The following is a 21224-nucleotide window of genomic DNA, read 5'->3' as shown; positions in this document are numbered from 1 at the left end:
TCAGAATGTATCACTCAGCAATGTTTAATGTTCTAGGACTGACAGTATCGCTTTGTTTTTATGTCCAAAAGTTAGAAATGTAACATTTTTATGAAGAAGTTACCAAAATTTTAGACACTTAAGATTCTAGCTAAACAAACTGTTAAAATTTAGTAAAGTTTTAAAATGCTGTTTTTATGCAACGGTACGGATTAAATTCTCCAAAATCCTCCATGTGAAAAAGCCACCAGATGGTTTGGAGATGGAAATGGTTTTGCATTAATGAGCCAAACAGCCAATGGTTGACCTGCTTTTACAAAGGACTGCCGAGTGATGTTAATAATAAAACTTTATTCAATCAGCACTTTTCTAAACAATGTTACAAAGTGCTAAAGAGCAGCAGAGAAATATCAACAAAACTAACTCAGACATGAAGAATATTTTTATGAAAGAACTGGAACTAAATTCCCTTCAATAAATAAATAAATTGTAGAAATTTAAAAAAGGCTTTATGGAAATAGAGAGTATTAAAGGTGTGTGTGTGTCTGAGGCGGTATTTCAGTAGAAAAGCCTGATCTTGTCACACTGTGATCAGAAGATATTTAGAAAGATATTATGTGTGGATTCTCGCTGTCAAAAGGACGTGCAGCCGGTCGACAATCTGAAAAGCAGGTTAATCGAACAAAAAGCCAGAAGAGAGTAGCGCACACTGCTCTGTGTTAATAAGGAGGCTTGTCGCAGCATTTTAAATTCATTGCAGTAAGTTGAAGTTTACAAAAATTTGATTTTTTTTCCTGGTTGTCGTCTTATCCTGGGAAAAACGAGGCTGAACTACATGTTAGACCTGAGCATGAAAACTAATGTTGGAATCAGACATTTTGCTGGACTGAATTTGTAAAGCTTCAGTGGGTTTTATTGGCTTGTCAGTATAGAGGAGGAGACTGAGAACTGAGCCAAGTGGTACGCCATGAATGATCTGAAATGTTTTGGCAAAATAGAAGTATCTTGTATCGTCTTCCTTGTAGTTTCGTTGTTAAAACTTGCGGTTTCTTGATTAAAACTTGTGGTTTTCTGGTTAATACTCGTGGTTTCCTGGTTAATACTCGTGGTTTTCTGGTTAATACTCGTGGTTTTCTGGTTAATACTCGTGGTTTCCTGGTAAAAACTCGTGGTTTCCTGGTTAATACTCGTGGTTTCCTGGTTAAAACCAGTGGTTTCCTGGTAAAAACTCGTGGTTTCCTGGTTAAAACTCGTAGTTTTATTGTTAAACTTCTGGTTTCCCAGTAGCATTTGTGGTTTTGTGGTGATTGGAAGAAGAGAAGAAAAAACCTTGATTTATCCCAAAGGGAGTTTGCGAACATCCTTATGTCTGTGATTTTTGTACCAAATGTTCTTCAGTCTATGTTGTATTTTTTTCTGTTGATTTTAAACAACGTTAAAGTACGAGGGGGTGTTTTGATGTGTCCGTGAAGCTGCAGGGAGCTGTCAAATGTAGCAGCTCAGGACACAGAACCACAGTGGAAGTAGTTCATAAAGAGGTTTAAGGTACTATTTGATGGTAAAACAATAAGTGAGTTGTGCTGAACTGTGTAATGGGGGGGAAAAAGGTTTCACACTGGTAGCTCTGCTGCTATATGTCAGCACATCCACAAAATAAACAAGCCCATGTGTAGGAATAGATTAGACGCTGAACGTTGAGGTTTAATGGCGTTACACGTCTGCGAGCTGTGAACTTTTCTGACGTTAGGACGGAGCTCTTAGTTGCTGCTGGATGCTGCAAAGCGGTCACACGGTTCGTGTGTTTGTCTAAACTCTGCCCTTCTGTACGATATGAACTTCGGCATTGTCTCTCCGCAGCTACTTTGCTCAGATCTTGGAGGAGCATGGTCCCCTGATGGCGAGCGACCCTCTGCTGGTTGGTGAACTGGAACATTTCCCTGCTATGGTTCAGCAGAAGTTTGAAGAAGCTGGTGGCTTTGAGTCCTTCCTGCTGGAGTCTCTTCGCTTCATAAAGCTGGGGAGATGTATTGGTTTGGGCAAACATGCCGTTTCCATGCAACAAGCTGCTCATGGAACAAGCCTGGACGACCTGGACGAAATATTTGATCCTGAACATTATTCTTTGTCTCCTGATTTGTATGGAGACATCCCAGCTCACCTCACAAGCTGTCTGGGGGATTATTCATCTGCACACAGTGAAATCGATCCCATCCTGCCAAATCCATACCAGTCATCAGGAAATGAGTGCCTCTACAATTGGACTAACGGCTACGAGGACCAAGCTGCTCACTTTCTTTCTAATGGTTATGAAGAACTGGATCTTGATAGCTTTGAGGTCGATGATGGGATTTTGGAAACTGATTCATCTTCAAGCAGAGCCACCTCCGGGGTGCCTGATGAAATCGTTTTGAGAAGAAACACATCGGTGCAGGTAAACGCCATCGTTTCACCACAGCTCCAGTTCAACTCATGCAATATCGCAGTGTTTCCACCACCGTTACATTTAATCAAATCAAAGTTTATTTGTATAGCGCCTTTCATACAAGAAGCATCTCAAAGTGCCTTACATATAGTATAACAAGTAAAGCAAATAGACACGTAATCATTCACACACACATACTGACACACCCCCAATCCCATGTTGCATGATAGTTTCTAAAGTGATCCGTTTACTAAAACTGCTTCAATATCCCAAACAGTATATTTCATTCAATACTGGTTCGTACAATATTTTTCTGCATATTAACTTACAGGGAGTTGTAACATGTAACATTGTCTTTCACGCTATGCAATACTTATTAATAAAAAAAGTAGAGTTTAAGTAATAGCATAAGTACATATACCCTAACGGGGCTGTCTGTTTTTACAGTGATACACACACACACACACACACACACACACACTGTTGGCACATCCTTTTTAAAGGTGTTAAATACAAGTACAGTTTCAATGAGTGAAATTGTTTTCAGCTTTGATGGTTAAATTAATATTCCCTGCCTTTTTTTTCCCCTTACAACACACACAAAGTAAGCTGTGAAAGCCCCATGTTGTATATTACGGTAGACATACTCTAATACTGCAATTTATTTAAAAAAGAAAAGAAATCTGTCATCTGTGAATGATGTCACATCAGCATCTTTATTTTGCCATCTTGACCTTTTAAACAGCAGTTTAAGACACTTTTCAGTCATAACATGTTCATCTTCATTAGAACTGTTTATTGCTATGCAACAAATTACAGACAAAATTACGATGGTACTGATTTAAAGAAAAGTGGTGCTGTGCAGGTGTGATGCCCCCTAGAGGCACAAGGCCCTCACAGTCCCTGCAACGCTCTGCCTGGATCTTAGTTACACACATGAAACGAAAGTAAAAACAGACTGGAGGATGTTGGTCTGAAGGAAACATATTGTTGAAGTTTTTCACTTTAAAATGATTTATTTCTTCTTTCAGACGTTAAAGGAGACTTTGAGGAGCGTGGCGGTGAATACAGAACCTCATGAGCGTTTTGAGAAATGCCAGGTAAGTTAGTCTGCTGATGTGGGTTGACATCAGCTGGAGGGCGTCTGATTCATGTTTGGATTCTGACCTGATTCCAGGAGTTACAGATTTTATCAGAGATACTCAGTTACTGAGATGGCAAATTTGTCCGATGACCAATTTATTTTGAATTTGTAAATATTAAACTGATGAACAGCTAATAATTAAATACATGGAAAAAAAACCAAGCGGCAACCTCCAGACAAAAAAATCCATTTTCGGTTTAATAGGTCAGGTTTACCTTCATGACAACTGTGGGGGGAGTGAATTTTTTTCCCATTTAAAAGTAATTTAATCTCAAAATTTGGCATTTTTTAGGGGCGGGTCCTTTTGATTGACAGGTACCAATCTCCCACTTCAAGTAAGAAGAATGTAGAACAACCGCGGTTTTTAGCTGATTAACAGTGTGACTTAGCTTTAGCCCACTTACCTCCGTTAGCTGGTTAGCTTTTGTTATCCCCGGGTTAGCTCATAGCTACAAAAAGCTCGGAGTTTGCTCAATGTCAATCATCCACCATGACGCTCACAGCCTCACTCTCAGCTCCACCTCTTTGCCCATATTTGTATTTTCTGGACGAGACGACACGCATGCCTCTGCCAAGATGACGGTAGGAACCGCCCACCGAGCTTCAATTCAGCTCTTCTGAAACCTATGGGTGACGTCACACAGGCTCCGTCCATCTTTTTATATACAGTCTGATAAAAACACAGGCATAGTTTTTATTATAAATCTTTGCGATCAGCATTTGCTTAAATTTGCCTTTTATTCATCCGATTTTTTAAAATATCTCAAACCAGTTTGATGCTCTTGGGACTGCAGCGGTCGCTGAAACGGGCATCTTCTGTTGGATCTGGAGAAACTACTCATATTATTAGCTGTGTTGGGCTACTTAAATGGTTCCTGTTAGATTTTTTTTCTCTTTTTTTTTGCGAACAGCTTCTAGTTTGTACATTTTGCCATTAAACCTAATTTGTAGAGGGGGGGGTCGAATAACATTGACTGTAATTGTACATCTGCAGTAAACTGAACTACTCTGAACTGGGCAAATACAGAAACAAAGAAAATATTTTGTTTTAGTTTAGTAACAAAAAAAAAGAAGAAAAAAAAGAACCTGTAAGTGAGCACAACTGGTTTTATTCAATGTTTGTTCAGTTTGGCCAGTTCTTCTGTTGCGATGAACCACTTTCAGCTGGAGGTTCTTTTATCTAAACATGCTATAAAATGTAAGAAACCCAGAACAATTTACCACGTAGCATTTAATAGAGAGGAGTGTGTGACTGGAAAGTGTGTAACTTTAATACCTCACGTTTTTCTCCACCTGTCATTCAACATGGTCATAAGTAAGTTATGGACCTGTCTGGATACTGTCGCCTTCTCTGCAGGGTGACATTAACAAAATGGAGAGAAGCATCAAGAAGTTGGAGCAAAAGATCAAGAAAATGGCAAACGGCAGTTACAAAGTGAATCTAAATAGCAGAGAAGATATCGTTTTACTTGAAGACGAGATAAAGAAGATAACTACAAATATACAGGTACGGTTAATGTCTTTCCTTGCTGGGTTCAGGTACTTATGTAAATATCTGATTTATAAGAGCAAAGTGTCTTTTTGTTTCTTCTTTCCTGTGTAGGTAACCAATAAGGAGCTGGTGATGTTCCAGCAGAAGCTGGAGGAGGAGGTGAAAAGGGACCAGAAGGAGAAGAAAGCCAACCAGGAGGTATTAAAGTCGCTCAAGACGGCGATAGAGCAGCTGGTTGAGGAGCAGGCGAGGTGAGACTGAGAGACCCGCATGCATTTCCACTTCCAGCGTGAAGCTTGAACTCTTCATCAGGGCTCGTTTCTGAACGTTTTCCTTTCCGCAGTCTGACTCGCAACATCCGAGAGAAGAAAGCCAGCTATGAAGTCAAGCTGAGGGATTTTTTGGAGCTAAGGTAAGCTGCGAGGAGGATGCAAGATGAAAGATTAAGACCTTCAGACTTATTGCTTTCTTCATTGTTCCTGCAGCAATCAGTCGGCGGCAGAGAAAATGAGTCTGGAGGACGAGATCAAGCGCTGCAAATCCTTGTTAACATCAGCTACGAGGAGGTCTCACACAGCTCAGGTAGCTCACACACACCTTCATCACTAAACCAAGCCCTTCAGAGATGTGAAAACCAACATTTCCAGTCGTGGAAGGAATCCAGAAATGATGTTTGTGTGTTTCATCCCGTTACCTTCTCGTCTCGCACCTTGCAGGTGTCTGTTGTGGAAAGCAGCCGGGATCAGGGATTGTACGGTCTCTACCGAGAGCTGGCAGACGCCAAGGCTTTGGTGACTAAACTGGAAGAAGTCGTACACAGGTAAGAGGAGGGAAGTCACTCTGAAATCTAAAGGGATCTCCTCCCTGCCTGCAGGAGGACAAACTAACCAGTCTGGGCTAACGGTGGTCCCAGCTGAACATTTCCCACTTTGCTTCCTATTGGTGGGCGGTTAGCAAAGCCTTGCTGAAAGTGTGCTAACAGCTACTTGTAAAGCTGAAACGGCTTTTATTATATAACCGACTGATCAGGATTACTTTTTATTGTCAAAGTAATTTCTATGCGTTTGTTTAGATACAGTTGAGTTAAACATGTTCTCCACAAACCAGATGCCACATCCATATATCCATATATATATATATATATATATATATATATATATATATATATATATATATATATATATATATAATAAAATTTATTGAAAAGACGCGTCCCATGATGATGTTTCTGTGCGTGCACTGTAGGGCTGTGACGATATGCTTTTGTCCCGATTCGATTCCGATTTTTTTTGGGTGCCAATTTGATTTAAATTGCGATTCTCACAATTCTTTAATAATGCTGATTTTTGTAGATTAAAAACAAAACAAATGTAGAAAACTTTTTTGCACGTCATTTTTCTTGTTTTCAATTACGAAAAAAAAAGACCAGTAAAAGATCAATAAAAATGACAATTTTTTTATAATGGATTATTTTTATTTGTTTGGAAAAAAAACTGTTTTTTTTTTTTTTTGTTTTTTTGTTTTTTAAAAAAAAAAAATCTATTTAAAAATTGAGAAGCAAAAAAATCCTAATTTTCGATTTTTCGATTTGATTTTCCCACCCCTAGTGCACTGGGATCTCCCTTACTTTCTGCAGGAGAGTTTCAACCAGATTAAACCATTAATCAGAAGCTTTTAATGGTGTTTAACCATGTTCCTGAGCGAACAGAGTTCTGTGTGCAGATAAATGTCTAATTGTTCCTTACAGTGAGATGAAGTTAACCATCTTCCTCCTTTTGTCTCTTCTCATCTCTGTTTTCTGTCTGTTGCAGCGAAAATGTTGCAAACGTTATAAAGCGGATGTTTAATCTGGATGTCCTTCACCTTTGCAGATTCCCAAATCCAGAGCTGGAAATGAGAAGAAATGACTGTAAAGCCAAAGTTGAAGAGCTTGAAAAGAGCATTTCAGCTGCTGAGGTAGATAAACGTGTGTTTATGTCTCAGGTGTTTGTAATGATTTACTGGTCAGAGAAATGGACGACTCCGTTACCAGGAAGACACATCATTACAAGCTTTAAGTATTCTGCAGAATATTCTGCTTTTGTGGGATTATTTCCTCCACATGCAGGCGGTATAAAAAGTGTTTACACCCCGTTAATGTCAGGTTGTTGTCATGTTAATAGATGAGACCACAGCTAGTTATTTCCACATTCTTCCCCACATTAGATATGATCTATAAACTGTGCCGTTTGGCTTAAAAACATCTTTATGAAGTAAAATGTGTCATGAGATTTCAGAGAAGAATGAGCTGGTGGTGTGAATTAGACACCCTTTTAACCACTTACTGGTTGTGTTGTCCATCTGTATTGTCCACCTGTCTGGACGACGAGACAGAAGCTTTTCCTGACGGGAAACGTTTTAGTCTCGCTACAGTTTGGAAAACAAACAATAAGTTTCCCAAAAGCTTGAAAAAAAATGTCTAAGACCAACGTTGGCCTTCCTGGCCACATTTTCAACAAGCATGTTTGGCACACAAAACATGTTTTATCACCTAAGCACAATAAAACATGGTGGTGATGATAATAATGATGGTGGATTAGATATGTTTCGCACTTTTAAAGGCACCCAAAGTGCTTCACAGTGAATCCATCATCCGTTCCCTCCTCGTTCATACGCCACGTTTAGCTGAATCTGGCCGCCGATGCGCGCCAGCTTCTCCGCCAGTCAGTTCAAATTTTGCACATTAATTTATTATTTTAGGTTTGTTTATTTTAGTTTCAGAGAGAACTGAAACTTAAGCCGTCCGGGTCTTTTTCTTCGTCACATAAACCAGTTTAGTTTCTACGTGTTTCTTCGGTTTTACACCAAACATTTACATTTATATCCAGACAGATAAAACTAAGTGATGTTAAATGTTTGGTTTTTTTCCTTTTAGCAGACTTAAAACTCTTCTTGTCTTATCAGAATCATAAGATGCATCTTGATCCACAGAAACACTACAAGGAGCAGATTGATCAGGTGAAGAACGGCAGGAGAGCGTGTGACCTTCCTGCCCCCAGCAGTAGCAACCAGTCCCAGCCTGCAGCTGCACCAGTAAGACCAGTATCATGTCTGTTTAAGCAGTAAATTATGAGACCCGTGATGTGATGCTTGGCTGCTCCGCCATCTCATAGACCTGTCTTTACCTCGACTGCACGTACGTTTCATGTGGGTCTGCCTGGTTTCTAGCATGTGAATACCAGTGGAGGTTCATGGAGCTGGTTTTTTACCGAACCATCACCGCTGATCGGTGTCTGAGAATCACGTTTGACAGTCGGCGTGCGCTGACGGACACCTGCGCTCTTTGCTTGTGTGTGAATGTTGCAGCTTTCTGTGACAGCCAAAGAGTTTGTGCCTAAAACTGCTGCGCAGACAAGTAACAGCCCTCCTCCACCCATCCAGCATGCGGCTCCTCCCCCGCCATCAGCCACGCCGCCGCCGCAGCACCGGCCTGTTGCCAGGAAACATGAGCCTGCACACAGCACTGTGTTTGGAAAAGCCATGGAGACTCTGTCCTCCATGTTCCCCGACTACACCAGGTAACGCTGCTGCCCCAACAAGTCAGCTGTTTTCTGATTGGTCGATCCTGTTTATAAGGCGCGAGCGATATGGATTTTTTAAAACGAGTTCCCGCCGTGTGTCTGTCCAGGTCGGATTTGATGAAGTTCGTTCAGGAGCTGCGATCATCCAGGGGTGGAAGCCTCAACAGCATGACGTTGCAGGATGTGGTCGGGGGCGTGACCCAGCTGATCTTGGACCATCAGGTAGGGGGAGGTTTTTCCACCAGTCGAATCTAAAATAATGATGAAAGTCAAACTTTTTCAGTGGAATTAATCACTTTGGCTGTTTTTCTGTCTGTCCAGGAGAGGCTTAGTTCTGCCAGAGCCAAGGCTGCGAGTCTCAGGAGTCCGGTGGCGTGTTCTACCCCTCCTCTGCTAAACTCTGCTCCGGTCTGGCAGCCAGTCGGAGTCCAGAAAGCAAGAAGCTCCAACGCAGTAAGTCCAACATCGTCAATCAGCACATTTGTTTATTAAACTCCTACTGCGGGGAGGGGGGCAACCGCGGTCGAGAGCTGCATGTTAGAGATTTCCCTGCTGCAACACACCTGACGCACCTCAGACTATATTGGCAGAGTTGTGCAGTTTGATGCCAAACTTTGCACAAATCTGCTAATTTCCCACCGGACTGCGGTTCTGGAGGACCGGAGTTGGCCGCTCCGTCTTAAAGCTGGGAAGAGACTTTTTTATTTTACTCTGGGTGAAGCGGTTCCTCGCTCTGATAGGAGTCTGTACATTTTGTAATCATGAACAATAAGAAATATAGTTGGACCCCTCAGTTTACTGTAAATCTGTAAAAACTCGGACCAATCCAAACGTTCTAAACTCAATTTATTTGCCTCGTCCTGCTAAACAGCTGAGATATGATCATGTATTTGAGTTTCAGGTCTGCTGCAACAGTAAAAAGTACAGAAAGTCATTCCTTTAATGGCTTTTTTTTTTCTTCTTTTTTTTTTTTTAAAACCCTTTCATGCATAAATCAATGAAAAAAATAATGGAACTTTTTTTTTTTAAACACAGCATTTTACCTCTACTTGATATGCAATGATACTTTTTTTTATTAGTAATACTTGGAATTTATCATGATTTATTTTAATGTATTTCATCAAATGTATAATTCTGTAAATCATCTATAAAATGTAGCTGTATCTATCACAAAGGCTAACTTGGGTAATTATATTATGTTGAGTTTTATATTTATTTATTCTCCAGTGAGTAGAAACGTATCGAATGAAGTGGTTTATTCACAGAAATATCATCCTCATTTATGAATATGCAAGAAAAAAGCTTGTAAATATGTGTCTGCTATACGGCCGCTATGCATGAAAGGGTTAAAACGAATGAATACATAAAATGTCAAATTGCTACATTATTATTTCTCCTCTAACTTGAGTGAAGTATTTATTTCCTATAATTTCATCTTCTAAACCACATTTAAAAACGTGTCTCACGGGTCTTTGTTAGAGCGGTCGCCTTGTGGATAGTTTCCAGCAGCTGACTCGCAGACGTTTGGTGCTCTGAGTCCAGCGGCACGCCGCCGGTCTGGTTCAGGTTTGTCGTTGGATCTGACTGCATGTGGTCTTTGCAGCTGAACGAGGAGGACCCGTGCATCATCTGCCATGAAGACATGAGTCCAGAGGAAACCTGCGTTCTGCAGTGCAGACACAGCTTCCATCACGAGGTGAGGAGGAACGCCAGCGCAGCTGGAGCGGTGGATGTTCTCGTTTCCGGGTTTAATCTGGTGTCTCCTGCTTGTGTTCAGTGCATCGCGTCCTGGCTGAGGGAGCAGAAAACATGCCCCACCTGCAGAAATCATGCCCTGCTGCCTGAAGAGTTCCCCGCCCTGTCCGGCAGGAGACGCCAAGCTCCATGACGTCTCTACCTCCTCCCTCCCATCACTGCCAACGTTCTTCTTCCTTTTTGCTAAATTGTGATGATGCTTTGTCTTCATCTGTGTGCTTTGTGTTTATAATTTTCGGGAGGAAGCAGTTTATACCCTTTCAAAATAAAACTGTTGGCGCTTACGTCCCGAACGTCCGCATCTGTCGCAGTAGCGCGTTACAGAAACTCTTCCACCCAGACGCTGCAGGAAGTTTTAAATTGAAGCCTGGTAAAATGTCCAAATGCAGAACTCCTCATTTGGATTTTATACTTTTAAAATGAAGTTTGAGATGGAAGTTGGTAAAAACTGAACTTCAGGAAAGCCAGATGGATAGTTTTAATACTTGTTTCTTTTATGCTTTATTTTAAATTGTTCACTGCGTCCCTGCAGTAGCTTATAGCCGTTTCGTGTCTGTTTGGCTTCATTGGAAGAAAAGTTCAATTAAAGTAATGAAAACACTTCTATTATTTAATCCCCCCATGGTAATGGAAATAAAGAACTTCAGTCCAGGCCTTCAAGTATCGTTTATTCACAACTTTTGTAAATCATTTACAAACTTTCAAGTCAGACTGGTCGGATGCTCTAACTGGTTTGTGCTGCTGGGTCCGACGGCTTCCAGGAGGGAAAAAGATGTAAATACTTCACCAAGATCATTGCATGTTTTCATGTTTTAAAGGAGAAACTAGACTTCATATCCAACCTGAAACAGTTCACTGTTTATCAAAACTTTGGAGCCCTGCTTTGGTAACGCGGCCCATAGTTTGAGTGCAGCTGCTTCTCTCTCAGGTCGTCTGGCAACGCTGCTCAGGCGACGCTTCGTTCCAGGCCGCTCAGTTTTCCTCTGATTCTGGGAGTTTATGTAGAGAAACTTCTTCCATCCAGCTGGCTGCAGCTCCGACTGCTTCCTGTCAGGCTGAAGACGAGCGGGCCAGCAAACCCCACACAGACGTGGGCTGGATTGAGGCCCAGCAGGAGAGGAACTTCATAGTTTGACATCATGAAAATGGAGATCTTAAAAGGAGCTGTTTAGACACTTAATTTAAAAGTCTGCATGCATGAATTCAGTCCTGGGATTGTTTTTTTTTTTTTTTTTTTTTATAGTTTCTGACTAAACGCCACATGAGGCAATTCTAAGCACTTAGAAAAGTGATTTTTCATGCAGTTTCCCCTGTAACGTTCACAGCTTCAGTCTAAAAATAAGCAGGTATCATGATAGATTATGTGCAAATATGCCACGAATTAATTAGTCTGCCTGAACACTGAGCTGACGAAGGTCCGCAACAACGTCAGACTTTCAAAGATGTGTTTTACTTAAACTCTTGGTTACATTTGAGGAGGAGCATCTTGACTTTGAATGGCTGGTTGTTGTCTTGAGATGAGCCTTCTAGGAGCTGGTCCTTCTGGGAAAACTGGTCCAGATGTCCAGAGCGAACCAGGACCTGGACCCGGTCTGGTCTCTGTCTGTGGGCTGATGACACATTTAGACTCTGCAGAGCTTGAGAGGGAAGTTCTCTGTGATCAGGTGATCATCATGAAGCACAATGACGACGTTTATTTCAAACTCTGGAAGACAAACATGATAAAATGAGATGAGAGGAACCGTTGCAGCTGTAGGACCGCATTACATGCGGGTTTTACTGACCCACTTTGAAGTTGGTGGTCTCCAGTGTGGGGCAGGTGAACAACCTGGGGAAGACCATGTAGATGGGAATGGGGAGGCCGTGACAGACGTCGCCTTCAGCTATCTGGATGTTCTGGATCTCTGTGGCGTCTCTGGCGTATCCTTCAGCGCAACCTGAACACAGACCACACTGAGAAAACCGCGTCGCTATGGCAACAGCTGGTGTCTGACAGAACTCACCACAGGTCTCCACCCGAACCAGCTGCAGCTCGATACTCTTGATGGGGACATCAGAGTTCTCCACCACCACCTCTCCAGTCAGTGGCTGGCTGATGATGCAGTTGGTGGCGTCTAAATGACCTCGGATCAGAAACTTTGGCAGCGAACCCCTCTGGAGATTAAAGCAGCGCACGTTTGTCCTCATGTCCGACTCGAATCAAAAGGACAGGAGATGGTGTTTCTCACCTCGCGGATGTTCTGCAGGGTGTCGGGCGTGATGGCGAAGTTGACCGGCGTGGGAACAACTTTAGCTTTCTGTGGCTGAAAATCAATGAGCAGCTGATGAAATCTGGCATTTTCTTCCACAGAAAAGTTTTTAAGTTCAAGATGCAGAGAAAACATTTGTTCAAGCTTAAGATCAGAACAGCTCAAGCTAAATAAAACGTTGAATCTTCCATCTTGTCGCAATGGGAGGAAATGTTTGCTCACCTGACAGTGAACGATGAACTCGCAGTTCCTGCTCAGGTCTTTGGCCAAAAGCGAGCGTCTCAAGTCACAGCGAAGGGTGTACTGGAGAGAAAACACAGCCTGGGTTTACAGACAGGAGTGTTGGGATTTCCTTTATCTATATAAATAGGATTGTTCTATAAAATTTTAATAAAAAATAAAACTTTAATAATTTAAACCCAGAATTAATTGAAAATATAACAAAAAAAATTCAGTTGTATATACGAGGACCGTGTTTTTATTCTTAAGGTTTTATACATTCTTTCAAGTACATCACTTTAAATTAAGTCGAATAAAAGAAATTCAGATGGTATTTAAAAAACAAAAAAAACAAAACGTGTTTAATTCCTCTGAAAAAGCCTAAAAGGCAGATTCTTGGTCAAACATAATTTCAAGACAAACAGGAGACTCCAAGACAATAACGTAATAAGTACAAGCTATATAAGGCCAAGCTGTAAAGAGGAAAACTGGATAAAATCCTGTGACTCTCAGAGGGAAAAATAATCCCATCTTCTGGCTGGAGGAGATTTTTTTTTTTTTAATCACTCCAGTCCAGAAGCTCCACAAGTCAGACTTCTGTTAAATCATTTTTGCACTGTCCAAATATTCATATTAATATTTCATTTAAAGAAAAGCTTTTTATGTTTTTACATTCAAAATGCAAATTGAAAAATAGTTTTTTGGACCCTGAGCATCACAGGAGAGTAATCAACAGAAATGGCTCAAACCAGATGCTTCTGCTACAGAACTACAATAAAAATGAGAACATTTTTATTACTATTTTATTAGTGGAAAATATTCATATTTACAGAATCGGGGAACCCTTGTTTTTTTGTTTAATGTTGCTTTTTAGGGATGAGTCAACAAAACCTTGCGAAGCTGATTTTACTGGAAAAAAGTCAAAGCTTATTAAGACAGACGTCACCAGTGACCTCTGGTGGTCAGCTGCAGTCATTACAAGCACATTTTCTGATAATCCCCCTTTTTATTTAATTTCCTGCACAAACTCAGTCTTGCAGTGGTCTTCCTTCTGAGGCGTCATCTACATATAAAAATGTTGAAACACTGAAATCAGTGTTTTAGTTATGGTTTAACATGTTATCCTGTTACTCATTACATTTCCTGACATGCTTTAGACACAACACGCGTGTGTGCTGTGAAACAAGATGACTGGTATGTAAACATCAGCCTGTTGGGAGATATGATGGTTTGGGAGAACTGCTGACGCAACTCAGTGGGAATTACTGAGAACAATCCTGATTTGGATCATATGCCGTTTCCTGATTCCTGAATAATAAACAGTCACATTAGACAGGAACACTCACAACATCATGACATTTTATATTTTATTAACTAATCTTCTGTTGTCATTTATTCTCTATTGTTGCAGAGAGAAATTTAGTTATACCATCTAATTACTACATACAGTAATACATTAAAAATTATAATAAGGTACTAATAAATCCTATTTAATCCTATTCCACATTATACCACTTCCTATGTGGGTGACCCGGCGCCTAAGTGTTCCCATACATGTTTTCTTCCACTTTAATCCTCCACCCTTAAAGTTTTCTCTCGAGATTGCAGTTCTCTCTCAAAGCAGTGAGCAGGAAGGAACGCCGTTTTTATCATCCCATTCTGACAGATGGCACCAAATTCTGCCAACGTCACCAACTTACTTCATTCCCGGTGTTTCATTGGAGCGTAAAGAGTCACACGTCATCAGTCACATGATGGTAGAGATTTGAAACAGGCTTTAATGCAACATTTAGAACAACTCCGTCTCGTTGGAAAGAAACGGGCTTCATATGTAGATGACTCATCCCTAAAAAGCAACATTAAACAAAAAACAAGGGTTCCCCATCTACTGATTTCTGAAGGTTACTTCATGAACTCGCCTTTAGAGTCTGATTTTTAGATGTTTTGTTTACTCACCATGAGGTTAATCTGAAACTAGTTGGTGTGATAAAAAAAAAAACAAACTGGAACAATTAAAATGTTTCCTCGTTGAGAGCGAACGAGGTGAACTGCAGGTATGAAACCATGGCGTGTCTAACAGGTTCAGTCCCAGACTCAAACTCACCTGAATGTTGACAAACACGCCATGGTACGTCTCGTACAGCACTTTGTTGCCTTTTGTGTGCAAAGGGAACTCAAACGGGATTTCGGTTTTGCCTCCTGGGATCTTTCCTGCCTTGGCAACTTCGATGTTACTGCTGATCAGCTGGATGGGCTGTAGCACAAAACATTTAGTTTAATTCTCCAGAACTGCACATTTATTTAAAAGACAGACTCAACTTAAAGAAATCACAACGACAGAGGACCTGAGAAATGTGTGGTGATCATACGGACAAAACAAGTCAAAGTTCTTCAACACCAGAGGACTCACAGCTCACCTTGACAGAGTTGTAGAAAGCTTCAAAGATGCCGACGCTCTTGGAGCTCAGCTGCAGGTTGACTAGCCCTTCCATGCTGAGAGAGATGCCATGATGCTGCATGGGCTCCTTACACGACAGCACGATGACACCAGCCACAGTTTCCTGCACACACTACACTGTCAGGTCCCGTCTCAGCTGCTCTGGAGCTGCAAACGGTCAGCGAGAATCCTAAAAGCTTATGTGTGAAATTACTGGAGTAACAAACATGTCTGCTTTCATTACATATTTGCAGATCAACCACAACCAGTACCACCCGTATGACCCTGAATTATGCTTCCCATCAGCTCATCTATGGACTTCCAACAATTCTCCCACAAAAGCCTCAACAAATAATGCATATCTCATTTACAATACCTATCTAAATATCTACAGGCATGATCAACCCATCAGTGGACATAAAAACTTTGGGTGCGTAGTAGATGTACTATCAGATAAGTAATATTAACATAATACTATGTATGTACACCGCTCAAAAAAAATAAAGGGAACACTAAAGTAACACGTTGTAGATCTGAATGAATGAAATATTTTTATTAAATGCTTTGTTCTTTCCATAGTTGAATGTGGTGATAACAAAATTACACAAAAATTATCAATGAAAATCAAATATATCAACCCATGGAGGTCTGGATTTGGAGTTACACCCTAAATTATAGTGGAAAAACACACTACAGGCTCCAACTTTGATGTAATGTCCTTGAAACAAGTCAAAATGAGATGCAGTAGTGTGTGTGGCCTCTGCGTGCCTGTATGACCGCCCTACAACACCTGGGCATGCTCCTGATGAGGCAGTGGATGTTCTGCCGAGGGATCTCCTCCCAGACCTGGACTAAAGCATCCACCAACTCCTGGACAGTCTGTGGTGCAACTTGGCGTTGGTGGATGGAGCGAGACATGATGTCCCAGATGTGCTCAGTCGGATTCAGGTCTGGGGAACGGGCGGGCCAGTCCAGAACATCAATGCCTTCGTGTTGCAGGAACTGCTGACACACTCCAGCCACATGAGGTCTAGCATTGTCTTGCTTTAGGAGGAACCCAGGGCCAACCGCACCAGCATATGGTCCCACAAGGGTCTGAGGATCTCATCTCGGTACCTAATGGCAGTCAGGCTACCTCAGGCGAGCACATGGAGGTCTGTACAGCCCTCCAAAGAAATGCCACCCCACACCATTACCGACCCACTGCCAAACTGGTCATGCTGGAGGATGTTGCAGGCAGCAGAACGTTCTCCATGGCGTCTCCAGACTCTGTCACGTCTGTCACATGTGCTCAGTGTGAACCTGCTTCCATCTGTGAAGAGCACAGGGCACCAGTGGTGAATTTGCTACTAGCCTGTCTCCTGGTAGCGCCTCCATGCTCTGGACACTACGCTGACAGACACAGCAAACCTTCTTGCCACAGCTCACATTAATGTGCCATCCTGGATGAGCTGCACTACCTGAGCCACTTGTGTGGGTTGTAGACTCCGTCTCATGCTACCACTAGAGTGAAAGCACCGCCATCATTCAAAAGTGACCAAAATATCGGCCGGAAAGCATCTGAACTGTGATGTAGTCTTTGGTCACCACCTGCAGAACCACTCCTTTATTGGGTGTGTCTTGCCAATTGTCTATAATTTCCACCTGTTGTCTATTCCACTGGCATAACAGCATGTGAAATTGATTGTCAATCAGTGTTGCTTCCTAAGTGGACAGCTGACTTGGAGTTACATTGTGTTGTTTAGGAGTTCCTTTTATTTATTTATTTTGAGCTGTGTATTATGATTCTAGGTTTTGAGTGTATTAATATCTTACAGTACAGATTTGACTTTACATGAACAAACATACACATCCTAATCACGTATAAACCAGAAGCTGTTGTAATGTCATAACAAGACAAGTCTTAGTTAGGCCACTAGTTAAGTTTAACAAAGTGCTTTTCAACCACTGTGCCGTGTCACACTAGTGTGCCGAGAGATTATCAGGTGTGCCCTGAGAAATTACCCAATTTCACCTAATTGGTCTAAAAAGCAGCTCTGTGTTCATGATCCAAACAGGACAATAAAATTCCTTCATGTGTTTATCTGATTTCTATATATTTCTATATATATTCTATATATACTTTATATTAATTATATTGACTTTTTTTTTTTTAAATTATTATTATTATTATTATTTTGGTTTGTGGTGTGCCTTGTGATTTTTCAGTGAAAAAAAGTGTGCCTTGGCTGGAAAAAAAAAAAAAAAAGGTTGAAAACACTGGTTTAACATTTTCCTCTGCTGTTTGTGGACAGCATTAGCATGTTTAGCATGTTAGTTTGAACCCCGAAGATGACAACTTCTTCTTCATCCAACTTAACTCTCTTTTTGCTTAAATTAGTTTCATTTTGTGATTTGCATAACAATTGGCATTCATGTGATGTAAAACGACAAATTAAATCTTAAAAACTTGATTTTGGTCCACTGGCGGTACTGAATAGGAAGGGTGACAGAATTTGTCGCAACACCCAACAATCAGCTGCGGGTCGCGTGAGCGCGAGCAGTTCAGTAGCAGGAGGACTAATGTTGTTTTTACTAAACTGTCTTTCTGACCACTTATTGATATAATGGTTAGCTGAACAGGCTAAACGAGCTGGTTACCGGGTGACTATGAGTAACTTACCCCCTCACGATAAACTTTGTTCGCTCTTTTCAGTCTTATATCCAGAGTGACGCTCATGTCTGCGCAGATTAAACCCTCCCGTTTTACCTTGCAGGCTCCTTCTCCTTCATACAATAAATACACGAAGAAACTGCACTGGTCTTTACATCTAAAAGCTAGAGTTCCGTATGACAGAAACAACAAATCAATATCCGGTCATAACCTTCAAAATAAAAGGAGGACTTCCGCCTGGCTTGCTCCTTCAAAGTAAATTCTACTAATATTCCTCCCAGTTGTTCCAAAAGATTTATCTTTTTGTTAACACCATAGACTGTATGGTTAACACTTTGGACACCTTTTGGGTTGGAATGACTTTCCATTCCTTAACCTGTTTTTGTCAGAAGTCAGCCAAGGTTGTGTTGGTCACCTGGTATAAGCAGAAATGTGAAGTCAGGACTGTTGACAGGTTGTTCAACTCCACTCCCAAGTTCTGGAGGTACAGAACCAGTCAAAAGTTTGGACATCCCATTGGATTTAATGGGAAAGGGTGTCCAAACATTTGACTGGTAGTGTAGCCTGTGACCAACTCTCATTAGGCTGGGTGTTTTTTTTTATCTTTGATAGCAGAGTTTGGTCGCAGACTGCAGATATGTGATTGTCGGCTGCAGAATTTCATCTCAACATGTCTGCATCCTGCAAAAGTTTTTGCAAGTAGAAGGTAAATAAACAGACTTCCCTAACAAGGTGAAATTTGTTGCCAAGAAGCATTTTTAAAACAAAGACATAATAATCCACCAGAGGTGGCAATTCCTGGTCCATACAATAAAAGTGTATGTTTTTGGTACATGTTTTTGGATCTACCTCTACATTTATAAACAGGTGTTTTCACTAACAGGCTCGTTTACATTGCAAATAAACTCTGCTCATTAAATTCAGCTCGTTTGGTGACTGGTCGGAACAGTTGCCAGACAGGACTTTTACTGTAATCCACCAAATACAAACATAAAAAACTATCTTTGAAAGAAAAAAAAAAGTTTCAGTTTTTCAGGTACTATGAGATTAAAACTTTCAGCTCACTACTTTTTAATAATAATAATCCACAAATTTGTTCCTCTTTTCTTCTCCTTCAGAAATGCATTTCCTTCTAGAGCTGTATATAGGCTGTAGAGTCATGTTTGAATGTTGCATTAAGGTATTTGTAGTCGAGTATTTTAAGTTTGTGGCTCACAGAATGAGTTAATTGGTCATTTTCACATTATCATATCGAAGCTCCAACGTCAAAGCTGCAGCCTTCAACCTAAGCAAATCTCAAGCTGTGCGTAGTATTGTTTTTTTTACAATAATTATCTGATATGTTAACCTGTTTGTTTGACTGCACACATTTCTCGACATCGCTGCAGAGTACAGTGAGTCTGTCCTGCCATGCAGTTTAAGGCTCTGGATGCTGTGGGGCTGTCCTGGCTGACATGCCTCTGCAGCATCGCATGGACATTGGGGGCAGTACCGCTGGATTGGCAGACTGGGGTGGTGGTCCCCCTTTTTAAGAAGGGGGACCGGAGGGTGTGTTCCAATTACAGGGGAATCACACTCCTCAGCCTCCCTGGTAAGGTCTATTCAGGGGTCCTGGAGAGGAGGGTCCGCCGGATAGTTGAATCCCGGATTGAGGAGGAGCAGTGTGGTTTTCATCCTGGTCGCGGAACAGTGGACCAGCTCTATACCCTCTTTGGGGTCCTGGAGGGGGCATGGGAGTTTGCCCAACCAGTCTACATGTGTTTTGTGGACCTGGAGAAGGCATTCGACCGTGTCCCCCGGGGGCTCCTGTGGGGGGTACTCCGGGAGTATGGGGTACCGGACCCCCTTGTAAGGGCTGTCCGGTCCCTGTACGGCAGGTGTCAGAGCTTGGTCCGCATTGCCGGTAGTAAGTCGGATTCGTTTCCGGTGAGGGTTGGACTCCGCCAAGGCTGCCCTTTATCACCGATTCTGTTCATAACTTATATGGACAGAATTTCTAGGCGCAGCCGAGGTGTTGAGGGGATCAGACTTGGTGGCCTCAGGATTGGGTCCCTGCTTTTTGCGGATGACGTGGTCCTGTTGGCTTCATCTGGTCGTGATCTCCAGCTCTCGCTTGAGCGATTCGCGGCCGAGTGTGAAGTGGCTGGGATGAGAATCAGCACCTCCAAATCTGAGACCATGGTCCTAAGCCGGAATAGGGTGGATTGCCCTCTCCGGGTCGGGAGTGAGGTCCTGCCTCAAGTGGAGGAGTTTAAATATCTCGGGGTCTTGTTCACGAGTGAGGGAAAGATGGAGCGTGAGATCGACAGACGGATCGGTGCGGCGTCTGCAGTAATGCGGGCTCTGCGCCGGTCTGTCGTGGTGAAGAAGGAGCTGAGCCAGAAGGCGAAGCTCTCGATTTACCAGTCGATCTACGTTCCTACCCTCACCTATGGTCATGAGCTGTGGGTCGTGACCGAAAGAACGAGATCTCGTATACAGGCGGCTGAAATGGGTTTCCTCCGCAGGGTGGCCAGGCTCACCCTTAGAGATAGGGTGAGGAGCTCGGTCATCCGGGAGGGGCTCAGAGTAGAGCCGCTGCTCCTCCGCATCGAGAGGAACCAGTTGAGGTGGCTCGGGCATCTGGTCAGGATGCCTCCTGGACGCTTCCCTGGTGAGGTGTTCCAGGCACGTCCCTCTGGGAGGAGACCCCGGGGAAGACCCAGGACACGCTGGAGGGATTACATCTCTCGGCTGGCCTGGGAACGCCTCGGGATCCCCCCCGCAGAGTTGGCAAATGTGGCTGGGGAGAGGGAAGTCTGGGCTTCCCTGCTTAGGCTGCTGCCCCCGCGACCCGACTCCGGATAAGCGGCAGAAGATGGATGGATGGATGGATCTTTGTCTCTAACAGTAAAAGATCAAACTGCTTTGGATTGAAGGATTGTTTGGACCACATACAGTCGCCCCAAGCCAGTGTGAGCCCACATGCAGCCACACAATGTTGCCACAACAGAAAGGGGCAGCTAACAACAGCTGAGACAGCAGAGCTGCTGTTTAGACCTTTTGCAGCAGTGTAGGTCCATCTTTGGCAGCAGTTTAATCCTGAAACAAGTAAAAATCCTGAATTCAGAATTTTGTTCTGAAAAAGTTTTCTCAGCATAGCAGAGCTAGAAGAGCTTAGTGGAGTTTAGCAGGTAAGCAACCCGCCTGCAGGCTGTCCAGATCAGTCTTGTGGTTTAATCTGCTCTGCAGCCTCAGTGAACACTGTCTTCATTTCAATTTCTCCATCATTTAGGATCTGAAATCTTGAACCCGCAAGTTCCAAAATCAGCCAG

General features: G+C 42.3%; 2 protein-coding genes across 6 annotated transcripts in view; one reads left to right on the top strand and one right to left on the bottom strand.

The window, feature by feature from the left end:
* The window catches only part of ttc3 (tetratricopeptide repeat domain 3), a 49816-nt gene extending 38816 nt beyond the window's left edge, over nucleotides 1-11000 (top strand). The window contains exons 33-46 of one of the 3 annotated variants that reach the window (XM_079247812.1): nucleotides 1837-2410; nucleotides 3433-3501; nucleotides 4903-5052; nucleotides 5149-5288; nucleotides 5381-5449; nucleotides 5523-5619; nucleotides 5754-5857; nucleotides 6909-6993; nucleotides 8008-8109; nucleotides 8458-8594; nucleotides 8705-8819; nucleotides 8919-9050; nucleotides 10201-10293; nucleotides 10375-11000. In XM_079247812.1, coding sequence (XP_079103938.1) covers nucleotides 1837-2410; nucleotides 3433-3501; nucleotides 4903-5052; nucleotides 5149-5288; nucleotides 5381-5449; nucleotides 5523-5619; nucleotides 5754-5857; nucleotides 6909-6993; nucleotides 8008-8109; nucleotides 8458-8594; nucleotides 8705-8819; nucleotides 8919-9050; nucleotides 10201-10293; nucleotides 10375-10485 — 1978 coding nt within the window. In that variant the 3' untranslated portion in view covers nucleotides 10486-11000. The other 2 variants (XM_079247811.1, XM_079247813.1) reach the window with 2 other exon arrangements.
* A 475-nt stretch (nucleotides 11001-11475) lies between these two features.
* vps26c (VPS26 endosomal protein sorting factor C) lies at nucleotides 11476-18072 on the bottom strand. Of its 3 annotated transcripts, none has more exons than XM_079247814.1 (8): nucleotides 17920-18072; nucleotides 15238-15381; nucleotides 14925-15074; nucleotides 12824-12904; nucleotides 12581-12655; nucleotides 12356-12506; nucleotides 12137-12289; nucleotides 11476-12057 (listed from the first exon to the last, which is right to left on the bottom strand). In XM_079247814.1, the coding sequence occupies exons 1-8, from the start codon at nucleotides 17974-17976 to the stop codon at nucleotides 11975-11977; spliced, it is 894 nt and encodes a 297-aa protein (XP_079103940.1). In that variant the 5' UTR covers nucleotides 17977-18072; the 3' UTR covers nucleotides 11476-11974. The 3 variants fall into 3 exon arrangements, with proteins under 3 accessions (XP_079103940.1, XP_079103941.1, XP_079103942.1); XM_079247815.1 differs by having other exon boundaries at nucleotides 12141-12289; XM_079247816.1 differs by having other exon boundaries at nucleotides 17928-18059.
* Between the last annotated feature and the right edge of the window lie 3152 nt (nucleotides 18073-21224).

This window comes from Telmatherina bonti (assembly GCF_933228915.1).
Source record: "Telmatherina bonti genome assembly, chromosome: 10".
Lineage (NCBI taxonomy): Eukaryota > Metazoa > Chordata > Actinopteri > Atheriniformes > Telmatherinidae > Telmatherina > Telmatherina bonti.
The sequence above is the reverse complement of the archived record's forward strand: the minus strand, read 5'-3'. Positions and strand labels throughout refer to the sequence as shown.

Bases quoted from the DNA above. Each gene is read 5' to 3' on its own strand.
- vps26c (XM_079247814.1), bottom strand. From the start codon at position 17,976: ATGAGCGTCACTCTGGATATAAGACTGAAAAGAGCGAACAAAGTTTAT. The intron at 12,290-12,355 runs GTGAGTTCTGTC...GTCTGTGTTCAG, and splicing joins GGTTCGGGTGGAGACCTGTG to GTTGCGCTGAAGGATACGCC. The intron at 12,058-12,136 runs GTCAGTAAAACC...TTTGTCTTCCAG, and splicing joins GACCACCAACTTCAAAGTGG to AGTTTGAAATAAACGTCGTC.